We start from the raw sequence: 12452 nt of genomic DNA on the forward strand, positions 1-12452 counted from the left end.
CATTGGGTCTTTTAACTGTACAGTACATGTGTAATAGTCGTGTTTTTTATTGTTATTGTTGTTATCTTATTCTATTTTATTCCATGCATTTATTTATTTATTTGATTAATTTTATTTGATTTATCTATTATTATTATTATTTATTTATCTTTATTTGTTTTGTATTTATTTATTTATTTTTATTTTATTTTTATTTTATTTTATTTATTTATTTATTTATTTCGTACTGGGCCCATCTTGACCGGCGTTTATTTATTGGTACCACAAGGTCCCCCTGCCCTCCGCCTTCCTTCAAAGCGCATCAACACCCTCACCTCCGATACAGCCTTGAGGGGATGACACTCGATCCTCTGACCTTTCTATTAACTTTGACTTTATTTCCTCCACTTTTCACCTCCGACTACAACCCGATGGCGGAGAAACGGCTCCACACAACAAAGGTTATAGTCCAAAGTTTCTTCCCAGAGAGATCAATTGGAGGTTCTGAGGACCGTTGCCAGTCACTGTGGGGTTGCGGGTTTCCTGGCACTGAAACTCGAGGCAAAAGTTGTCATCTTCATTATTATCATCATCATTATTGCCATATCATCATCATTATTATTATTATTATTATTATTATTATTATTATTGAGCGTGTTAGGGCGTCGTTACTTGCGGCGAAGGTCGAGGGGATGGCGGTTCGAACCTTGTCACCGGCGAAGTTGGACCAAGGGTATAGTTCTTTAAATTCCACGCAACAAAATCCTCTGTAAGGGGCACCGTCCTAGCCTCCCGATGGTGGGGGAGGAGGGAGTTAGTGACATTAAACAATATCATCATTATTATTATAATGATTATTATTAGTTATTATTATTTGTTATATCATTATTATTATCATTATTATTGTCATTATTATTGTTATTATCACCATCATCATTATCATCATTATTAACATTGTTACCTAGTGTTTTTGTTATCATTGTTGTCATTGTTCGTGTGGAAGCAACATCACGTCTCTCCTCAGCAAACTTGCAGTGTTTGCCTTTCCGGCACACCCGCTCGCCCCCCCCCCCACTCCCCCTTCGAGTTTGACGCTTCTGTCTCTCCTCCGGCACCCGGGGATTTTTTGTTGATATTGCAGATGGCGCGACTGTTTTGTTTTTATTCGTTTTTTATTTCTATTTTCCCGGGTTTAATTTGGTTGTTACAGTTATTCATTTGCTTTATGGTCTCTTGCAGTCTCCCTCATTCTTATGTTCTTTAGATCATTATTACTATTGTTATAATTTAGAGGGAGTAATTGGTGAGGAACAGTGTGGATTTAGGACGGGTAGAGGTTGTGTAGATCAGATCTTTGTGGTAAGACAGATATGTGAGAAAGCTATAGGAAAGGGGAAGGATGTTTTTTGGGCTTTCATGGATCTGGAAAAGGCTTATGATAGGGTAGACAGAAAGGCACTGTGGGAGTTTATGCAGATTTATGGGATAGGAGGAAAGCTTTTGGGAGCTGTCAAGAGTTTTTATGAGAGTAGTAGAGCATGTGTTAGGATTAGAAATGGAGAGAGTGAGTGGTTTGAAGTAAAGGTGGGACTTCGTCAAGGATGCGTTATGTCGCCCTGGCTGTTCAACTTATACATGGATGGGGTGGTGCGAGAGGTGAATGCTAGGGTAGTGAGTCAGGGATTGGAGATGGTTAAAGAAAATGGAGAAAAGTGGGAGGTGAGCCAGCTGTTGTTTGCGGACGACACTGCGCTTGTGGCAGAGTCAGAGGAGGGATTGAGGAAGCTGGTGGCAGAGTTTGGGAGAGTATGTGATAGAAGAAAGCTAAAGATAAATGTGGGTAAAAGTAAGGTGATGAGATGTACAAGGGGTGAAAGTGGCAGTAGACTGGAAGTGAACATTAAGGGAGAGCAACTGGAGGAAGTGGATAGTTTTAGATACTTGGGTGCAAGTGTAGCAGGAAAAGGTGGAGTGAAGGTGGAGGTAGAATGTAGATTGAGAGAAGCGAGTAAATGCCTTGGTGGTTTAAAGAGTGTAATGAGGAATAGACATTTGGGAATGGATGCGAAGAGGAGACTGTATGAAGGAGTGATTGTGCCAACAGCACTGTATGGGGCAGAAACGTGGAACATAAGAGAAGAAGAGAGAAGGAGTTTGAATGTGTTTGAGATGAGGTGTCTGAGAAGTATGGTGGGGGTTACTAGGCTAGATAGAGTGAGAAATGAGGAGGTGAGGAGGAGAACAGGGGTGAAAAAGGATTTGGGAGATAGGGTTGATGAAAGAATATTAGGATGGTTTGGACACATGGAAAGAATGAGTGAAGAAAGACTAGTAAAGGAGGTATGGAATGCAGATGTGGAGGGAGTGAACATGAGTGGACGTCCTAGGATGAGGTGGATGGATGGGGTGAAGGGGGCTTTGGGGAAGAGGGGAATGTCTGTTGAGGAAGGACGGGAGAGGACAGAAGACAGGGGTGAGTGGAGAAGGGTTGTATATGGATGATGTTGTGACTGCATGAGGAGGAATGGGCGGGGAAGTGGGGGGTGGGGTAGTATGTGTGAGTAAATTTTGACGCAGCCCGAAGGGATTTCTCCCCGTCCTCGCCTTATATGCAAAGGGGGACGGAGAGGGGGGGTCGCCGATTAAATGAAGCGGCCTCGCTGTGGATGTACTGTGTCTTGCGACACTGCTTCTGACCCAGGGCGGTGGGCAGGGTGCAGGGATGACCCGTCATCCAGGAGGTGCTCAGATGAGAGGAAGGGTGGGAGGGGTGTGGAGTGTATTTAGGGATGAAATGGGTGGGAGTGTTTTTATGCCTTTCCCTTTTTGGCTACCTCCCTTGGAAGGGGGAAAAAGCCTTGGTATATGTATGTATTATTATTATTATTATTATTATTATTATTACATTCGTTTCACATTTGCTGTTGCTATCAGCAGTCCTGCACCGTTTGCGATCTTGTAAATTGTAGTTACATTCTTAAATCATGCGAAAATTTATTTTGTCTCTTGAGGCCAATGCAAATTTTTTAAATGTCTACAGTTTTAATATAAACTGTTGCTAAATATAATTAAAATCATTAACATATTGGAAATGGTACAAGGAATATGTTCTTAAGTGACAATGCGTGTCAGAAATATTATGCTAAAGAGAGAGAGAGAGAGAGAGAGAGAGAGAGAGAGAGAGAGAGAGAGAGAGAGAGAAACTCCGATGGCGTAATGATTCTCAAAGTAAAAAATATTGTAATGTTAGAGTTTATATTTACACTGAAGACAAACCAGATTGGCACATGTGGCTTTAAGCTGTCAGACACAAATATTTGAAATAGAAGTAGGTAAGAACGTAGTAAATGTATGTAAATGAATGGAAACGATCGCATGTAGATAGTATGGGAGAGGCCTTTGTTCAGTAGTGGACTCAACATGGCTGATTGATTGCTTGATTGATTGATTGAATTATTAAGATTTAATTATATAGTGTAGAAACAACATCCTGTAGTTCCCCGTATCTAACCAATTAATTAATTGATTAACGAAATTATTTGAGTATTTACTTATCGCTCGGCATCTTGATGCCTGAAATATACAGCGCTAGTCTAGAAAGAGCCATCCTTTTACAGCTTTGAAGAACGCGTTATTTTAATCGTGAGCTCATCGACCTTATTGTAACTTACAATAAAGACTACAATGGTATGCGTTCTGTTTACGGGACCTTTTCGTCCCCGATGTTAATAATGGATAAGGATGAAGGGTGTTAAGGGACATGGAACTGCCTAGTGTAGGCTTTATGGTCTCTTGTAGTCTCCTCCATTCTTATGTTCATATGATTACTGGTAGTCCATCCAGTTACGGTAGTTAATAACGATTGGCGTTGTAATTTACTAGTAAGGTAACTTGGGAAATAATGTCGAGAATATTAATTTTCATAGAACGCAGATATTATCTCTCTCTCTCTCTCTCTCTCTCTCTCTCTCTCTCTCTCTCTCTCTCTCTCTCTAATCCTTCTAATAACTACGAGTAGGTGAGGTAGAACTATGTTGAAAGGCTTTAATCATGGTGTGCGTGCTGTCGCCATGGGCGGTCCTGATTATGTGAGGATGAAGAAAGATATTTATATCTTGAAAGCTGCAACTTAGGATGCGCGAGCAACTGCGTTGTTGCTCTCGTCATCGTCGTCATCGTCGTTGTCACCGTCGTCATCACCGTCGTCATCATCAGCATCATCAGCATCGCCGTCGTCGTCGTCATCGTCATCATCATCATCATCGCCGTCATCATCATCGTCGTCGTCGTCATCGTCATCTTCATCATCATCGTCGTCGTCGCCATCGTCATCATCACCATCATCATCATCATCATCATCATCATCATCATTCTCATCGCCATCTTCATCATCATCATCATCATCATCGGCATCATCATTATCATAATTCTCATCGCCATCACCACCACCATCATCATGATCATCATCTTTAATATTCTTTTTATTTTCTTTTCACCCTTTTCTATTTATCATCATCTTTATTTTCCCTTTCGTTATCGTTTTCTTTTTCATTCTTTTCCATTTTTTCTTTTCTGCATCCTGCCTCGTTACGGAGGGAGATGCGTCTCTTCTTGATAATAATCTGCGCCGCTTTAATCCATTCTGATGACATGCCTTATCCTTGTTCAGAGCGTTAGTTTGCGCCATCCTTTCAGGGAAACGATGATAAAACCTTTGCCGCGTATTCTCTGCCCCGGAAATTCTCGTTAAATGCTCTTTTATACACACAAGGGAGAATTGAACGTTGGGAGGTTGTGGTGGTGAGGAGGGGGGAGGAGGGAGGAACGGACCACCTCGGGTGGGGCACCTCTCTCCCCCTCTCCCACTCCCTCTCCTCCCCTCTCCCACTCCCTCTCCTCCCAACCCCTTCTCTCCCTCTCCCTCTCCTCCCCTCTCCCACTCCCACTCCCTCTCCTCCCAGCCCCTTCTCCCCCTCTCCCACTCCTCCCCTCTCCCACTCCCTCTCCTCTCAACCCCTTCTCCCCCTCTCCCATCTCCCACTCTCCCACCTCCCCTATCCCATGTCCCCCTCTCCCATCTCCCACTCTCCCACCTCCCCTCTCCCATGTCCCCCACCTCCCCTCTCCCATGTCCCCCTCTCCCTCTCCCATGTCCCCCTCTCCCTCTCCCATGCCCCCCTCTCCCTCTCTCATGTCCCCAGCTCCTCGCCATCTCCCCCTTGCCCTCGCCCTCTCCCCCTTGCTCTCGCCCTCTCCCATGTCCCCCTCCCCTCGCCATCTCCCCCTTTCCCTATCCCAAGTCCCCCTCCCCTCGCCATCTCCCCCTTTCCCTATCCCAAGTCCCCCTCCCCTCGCCATCTCCCCCTCGCCCTCCCCTATCTCCCCATCTCCCCCTCTCCTTTACCTCCCCTCCCCCTCTGTCCCCTCCTCTCCCCCTTTCCTTTCCCTCCTCACCTTTCCCCCTTCCATCCTCTTCCTCTCCCCCTCCATCTCCCCCCCCTCTCCCAATCTCTGGCGCTTAAGTATAGAGAGTCTGAACGATGTACATGGTGTCATAATGTTGTGTGTCATGGTGGGGGGGTTGACACCACTGCAGAACCTGCCCCACGTCACCTCAGAATTGTTGTTGTTGTTATTATTATTATTATTATTATTATTATTATTATAATTATTATTATAATTATTATTATTATTATTTTCTATTAATATGGTTTTGTTAAAATGTCGTTTTATCACGGAACTACCGCAATCTATGTAGAAAATAGATCAGATATTGTACAACATTATTTGCATAGGTCCAGGAACCGTGGGTCTTGTTTATTTGTCCGCACTAAAACAAGGGGAAGGCGTTCCTGCCTTGTGCTGGAGGTGGCTGGTGGCGGCGTTGGGGGCTTCAGAGGTGGCTGAGACGCCGCCAGGAGGGGCTGGCAGATGGCTCCCCCTTCCTCTTGTTAAACAAACAAACAAAACAATTCGGACCCATCGTCGTATCCGGGGGTTCGGGGTCCGGGGGTCATGTACCGGGTTTGTTCGACTTCCTCTGCCTTGTTCTTATGCCGCCCCCTTGTGTCTGCTCCACTGTCACCTCTGCTGGCATCAACAAGACCACAGCGTCACCACTCGGCCTCATTCATCTCATCACACTTCACCGAAGCACTGGTGTCGTAGATCACCGAAGGAGAGCCATAAGCATGTGAATGTGTGTGTGTGTGTTTGTTTGTGTGTGTGTGTGTGCACAGGCGTCAGCGTCAAAAACCTCAGCATCACCGAGCCTCACTAATCACATCACACTTCACCGGAGCACTGCCATAAAGGCATCGTAGAGTATCCACAGAGAGTTTCATTTATTGAGAATTTCTAACATTCGTAAATATCCGCAATCGGAATGAAATCTCACTTTGCAAAAATATACCGGAGGAAGAACCTTCTCGACGTCCATCCCACGGGACAACCATGTGTAGGTGCCAGTCATCTGTTCCAGTTGACAAAATCAAATATCAACCGGAATAGAAGTAGTTATGATCCATCGCGATTGAATGAAGAAGTAAAAAGAAATAGTTATGTTAGTGATTGCAATATTTTTTCCTTTTTTTTCGGAAGTCCCTGTATGTGATGCGTCTTCATTCCATGCATTATCAATTAATGAATAAATTATTTGGTTAATATATTTTTTCTTCATCCGTGGTAATCATGGACCGAAATGTCTCGTGCCGGCTCCCTCTTCCATTAAGTTTTTGTCTCTTCTCTAGTCATTGACTATATAGCTACCACGCCTTTTTCCACCTCACAAACTTTATGTCTGAAGCTCCTTGTGTCACCATCCCGTCCCTAAACTAATTTTTTAATCATCTATGGCCGCCTTGTTCGCACGCAAGGGCACGCAGCCCTGCTCGTAATGGGTGTTGTGTCCCTATGTTCCTGTTGCTTTAACCCGTTGGGTTCGCGGCGACACATTAGGCTAAATTGCTACTTGTTTTTCCTAGTTTGAGCAGAAACGACTTAAATCACAATACTCTGTACTTTCGTAAGAACATCTCAATTATGTGTCTAACATTCTTATTGGTTTAACTTTTCTTCGTCATTCTTCTTACACTATGACGCAAGAGTAATTTGACATTTGGGATTTTGAAAAACAAAAGATCGTAACCGAAGTCGTTTCTACCCAAAGGAAGTAGCAAAAGCAAGTAGCGTGCTAGCGAGAAATGCCTAGTGTGCCGCCACATTTATCCTCGCTGCAGTACTGGCTTTGGTTTCTTGCCCTCTGTTGTGTCTTGCATGATGTCATATTCTTACTTTGTTCCTACGGACCTCAGCACGCATACACGATTATACACACACGCACACACACACACGACTCGGTGGCGCGGTTGGTGGAGTCTCCGACTGTCACTACAGCGGTCCGGCTTCGATTCCTGCCCAGGGCTGAAATAATTTCAGTATCGCTGCGCTTCAAGTCGTTACTCCAACTCTCGTGGGCGGGGAGCTGGGTGTGTGTGTGCGTGTAAGGTCACAGCAATACCCATATATCGGTCATACGAGCTCTGAGCTCTCTTCCGGGAGGGAAATAGCTGTCGATCACGAGTCCAACACGTGATCCAAAGACCATAGTGAATACACACACACACACACACACACACGCGCGCGCGCGCACATACACGAATAAACACACAAACACAGTGTGAAGGCAGAGGTAGTACATCCTGGATCTTATATTTTGATTCTCAGGACTCGCTAATAGTTATATTTTCCTCCTACACCTCTTTCCTTTTCCTCTTTTTTCTTCTTCCTCTTCTTCCTCTTCTTCCTCTTCTTCATCCTCTTCATCTTCTCTTCCTCATCATCTCCTCTTCTTGTCTTTCTTCTTCAACTTCATTATCACTTATTTTCCCCCTGAATGTCTTCAACATTCGCCTTCCCTCCTTGCACACTTGTTGTCTCCCTCGTCTTCCTTCCTTCTCTTCCTTCTTTTCTCTTCTGTTTTCTTCTTCCTTCTCTCGTCACCTTTCTCCCTTTTACATATTTGTTTTATTTGGTGTTTCCTTTACCTCTCGTTTGCCCCTTCCACAGCCATGTTGCCGCCGCCTGGGACTTGTTCCCTCTCAGTTCTCATAAACCGCAGATATGCATACCCATGTACAGGGGACATGTTCCTTTTTTGCACACCGTGATGCTTTCGCCAGTGACCCATCTACAGCATCCTTCTCTTCCTTCTCTTCTGACTCCCCCACCTCCTCCTACTCCTCTTGTACCTCCTACACCCTCCGTGCCCTCCCATATATCTCCCTCCTCCTCCTCCTCCTCCTCCCCCTCTTGTATCTCCTGCACCCTCTTTGCCCTCTCATGTCTTCCTTTTCCTCCTTACTTCTCCTCCTCCTCCTCTTGTATCCTCCTTGTCCTCTTCTATCCCTTCCTTCTTCTCCACGTCTTCCTCATTTTCATCATTCTCCTGCTCCTCTTCCTCCTCCTCCTTTTCCTGGTCCATTCCTCCTCCTCTTCCTACTCCTCTTCTTCCTCTTCCTACTCCTCTTCCTCCTTATACACCATCCTCATCCTTTTCATACACCCTTATACTCCTATATCTTCTCCACCCCCTTCTCATCGTCTTTCTGGTTCTCCTCGTCTCCCTTCACCACGTCCTCCTCCTCTTCCTCCTCCTCCTCCTCCTTCTTTATCTCCATCTCCTTCTCTTCCTCCTCCTCCTCCTCCTTTATCTCTATCTCTCTTCCTCGCCTTCCTGGCCCCCTCTCCTTACTCTTCCTCCCCTCCTCTTCCTCTCCTCCTCTCCTCCTTTCCTCCTCCTCCTTTCCTTCCTCTTCCTCCCCTTCCTCATCCTCCCCTTCCTCTTCCTCCCCTCCCTCCCCCTCCCCTTCCTCTTCCTCCCCTTCCTCTTCCTCCCTCTTCCTCTTCCTCTATCTCTTCCTTCTCTCCGTAATGTGCCCCTCATCCCTACCTCCTTTCCTCCTCCTCCTACTCCTCCTCCTCAATCCTTTCGCCCTCTTCCTTTTCCTTCTCCATCTTCTGCTTCCACTACCCCTTTTCCCACCTCCTTTTCCTCCTCCCGTCCCCTCCTCCCTTTCCTCGAACGTCCCCTTCCTTTCCCCTCCCCTCCCCTTCTCCCCCTCCCCTCCTCCCCCTTTCCTCGAACACCCACCTCCCCCCTCCCTTCCCCCTTCTCCGTCGCCCCCGTACCCTTTCTTTAGCTTCCTTACTACAGACGCCACGATCAGGAGGAGGAGAAGAAGGAAGAGGAGGAGGAGGAGGAGGAGGAAGAGGAGGAGAAGAAGGAAGAGGAGGAGGAGGAGGAGGAAGAAGAGGAAGAGGAAGAGGAGGAGTCAGTTCGTAGCTCCTAGTAGAGCCTGTCCTCTACAACACATAACTGCCATCTTTCCGACGCCGCCTTAATCTTGGTTCCTCATCTCTAGATTCTCCCCCTCCTGATTATCCTTCTTTCTCCCTCCCCCTTCCTTCTCTCTCTCCCTCCCCCTCCTTTCTCTCTCGCTCTCCCTTCTCTTTCCCTTCTCTTCCTCCCTCCCCCCACTCTCTCTTCATCCCACCTCCCTTCCATTTCACTCTCCCTCCCCTCCCTCTCTCTCTCCTCCCTTCTCTCTCTCTCTTCCCTCTCCCGTCTCTCTCTCTCTCCCTCCCCCTTCCATCTCTCTTCTCTCTCCCTCCCCCCTCCCTTCTCTCTCTCTCTCTCTCTCTCTCTCTCCCTTCTCTTTCCCTGCTCTCTCTCCCTCCCCCTCCCTTCTCTCTCCCCCTCCCCGTCCCTTCTCTCTCTCCCTCCCCCTCCCTTCTCTCTCCCTCTACCCCCGTCCCTTGTCTCTCTACCTCCCCCTCTTCTTCTCTCTCTCCCTCCCTCTTCCGTCTCTCTCTCCCTCCCCCTTCCGTCTCTCTCTCCCTCCCACCTCCCTTCTCTCGCTTTCCCTCCTCCCTCTTCTCTCCCTCCCTCCCCCTCCTTTCTCCCTCCCTCCCTATCCCGCCTTTCTCTCTCTCCCTCCCTCCCCCTCCTCCTTTCTATCTCTTCCTCCCTGTCCCTCCTTTCTCTCCCTCCCTCCCTGTCCCTCCTTTCTCTCTCTCCCTCCCTCTCCCTCCTTTCTCTCTCTCCCTCTCTCTCCCTCCTTTCTCTCTCTCCTCCCTCTCCCTCCTTTCTCTTTCCCCATTCTCCCTCCTTTCTCTCTGTCCCTCCCTCCTCTCTCTCTTCCCCTCTCCCTCCTTTCTCTCTGTCCCTCCCTCCCTCTCTCTCCTTTCTCTCTCTCCTTTCTTTCTCTCTCTCCCTCCTTTCTCTCTCTCCCTCCCTCTCCTTCCTTTCTCTCCCTTCTTCTCCCTCCCCCTCCTTTCCCTCCCTCTCCCTCCTTTCCCTCCCTCCCCCTCCTTTCTCTCTCTCTCCCTCCCACATCCCTTCTCTCGCTCTCGTTCCCCCTCAGTTCTCTCCTTCCTTCCCCCCTCCTTTCTCTCCCTTCTTCATCCTCCTTTCTCTCCCTCCCTCCCCTCCTTTCTCTCCCTCTCCTTTCCCTTCCTCCCCTCCTTTCTCTGTCTCCCCCTCCCTCCCTCATTCTCCCTCCTCTGCCTCCCCCTCCCTTTTCTCACTCCTTACTCCCTCCCTTCTCTCCCTCACCCCTTCCTACTCCCTCCCCACCCCCATCCTACCCCTCCCTTCTCCCCACCCTACCCCCTCCCTCAACCCAATCCCTCCCGTTTTTGCAACTTGATGACGAGAACCTACGCCTCCCTCCCTTCTTCTCTCCCTACCTCCCTCCCTCCCTCCCTACCTCCCTCCCTCCCTCAATCCTTTTCTGTGTCCTTCAGGAGGAGTGGGATTCCTAAGTCCCTCCTCCTCCTTGACGATCCCGGCTCCGCGCCCGCTCCCTCGTATCCTTCCCTTCGTCCCGACTCCCGCATTGTGTGTCCCATTTTTATGACTTTTCCGTCACCGGTGGGTGTTCCCGTAAGCCGCTTCCTCCTTCTCTTCCTCCTCCTCCTCTTCCTGCACGAATATATGGGGCGCCTGGACTCTTCCCTCTTCGTTGTCGTCTCCGTCACAAGAAGACTTCGACCTTGACACCTCCCAAGCCTTCCGCCAACACTAACATCAACTTGAGCACAAGAGTCAACATTGGCATAAATTTGAGCACTAACACCAGCCCCACTAACACCAACACTAACATCAACTTGAGCATAAACACCAACACTAACATCAACTTGAGCACTAACACCAACCCCACTAATACCAACACTAACATCAACTTCAGCACAAATGTCAATACTGACATCAATTTGAGCATTAACACCAACCCCACTAACACCAACACAGACACCAACACTGACATCAATTTGAGCACTAACACCAACCCCACCAACACTAACATCAACTTGATCACTAACACTAACCTCACAGCACAACACTAACATCACCAGCCGGATAGTAATGATAGTCTACAATAAGTTACATGTAAAGGATGTCGACAGTAGTACTGGTGGTGGTGGTGGTGGTGGGGGTCGTGGTACTAGTAGTAGTCGAAATGGTCATTGTAGTCGAAGTAGTTGTAATACTATCAGACGCAATTCCCGCATTCCTCTTGTCGAACTACAGACCTGAAGTCCGCAGAAGAATCTTTGTTGGGCCCCGTCAACTTCTTTTCCTCTTACTGATGTCTTCGGTAGATACCATCAGTATTTTATTTATTTATTTATTTATTTATTTATTATTTATTCTTTTATTTTTATTTGTTTATTTATTTATCATTAACCATAGTTCGAATACATCGTTGCAGACATTTGACCATGCTTAAGCCAAATATGCCCTGAGTTCCTTCTTGATGTGATTAAAATCCCCTGGCGACAGCTATATTCCCCCCTCCCCTTACCCCGAATGCAACACGATCACCAATGAGACGGGGCCCCTCCCGCGTAGCCAAGCTATTCCTCCTTATGACGTCAAAGGCGTCGGACGATGGACGTCAACATTAAGAAACCTAATCGTGTGATCATCTGTTCCCCCCTTTGCTTATGACGTCACATATCCCGCGCAATGACATCATTTGTTCTTTGTTATGACGTCATGAGTTCGTCGCTGTAACGCCGCTCCCTTTTTCCTTCTTATAGGGCAACACTGGCACAGGAGGTCACGCCGCTGCCATCGCAATCGAGGTCAAGTAAAGTTTTTCATATTTAGCCAGTCAGTGTTATGGTCTTAGACGATCCTTTGCTATGTGCCGACTAGCCGAATTCTCCGCCCCAGCCCAGTACAAATTCTCCCTTGTAGTGACATAATCTTACATCCTGAAACAGTAGATTTTTTTTTATTATTATTAAAGAGACCCCTACACTTTACGCAATATATATGTAAATATACTTTATGCAAATTATGTTCCTTTACAAAATGGAATATACATGATTGCTGAAAAGGAATAGTATTTGAAATATTATTTGCATAAAGTATATTTACAGAGAATGTATTGCGTAGAGTGTAGAAA

The 12452-nt window shown here is 47.0% G+C and overlaps 1 protein-coding gene across 2 annotated transcripts in view; it reads left to right on the forward strand.

Annotated features, from left to right (window-relative positions):
- bib (MIP channel family protein big brain) overlaps positions 1–12452 on the forward strand; it is a 309773-nt gene that overhangs the window by 113209 nt on the left and 184112 nt on the right. The window contains exon 3 of one of the 2 annotated variants that reach the window (XM_076211408.1): positions 12082–12126. The exons of the other annotated variant lie outside the window; for it this stretch is intronic. Within the exon in view, the coding sequence (XP_076067523.1) occupies positions 12082–12126 (45 nt within the window). The remainder of the gene's footprint in view (positions 1–12081; positions 12127–12452) is intronic. 2 annotated transcript variants of the gene reach the window in all.

Source organism: Oratosquilla oratoria, chromosome 2, assembly GCF_046742065.1.
Source record: "Oratosquilla oratoria isolate Oo_2021 chromosome 2, ASM4674206v1, whole genome shotgun sequence".
Classification (NCBI taxonomy): domain Eukaryota; kingdom Metazoa; phylum Arthropoda; class Malacostraca; order Stomatopoda; family Squillidae; genus Oratosquilla; species Oratosquilla oratoria.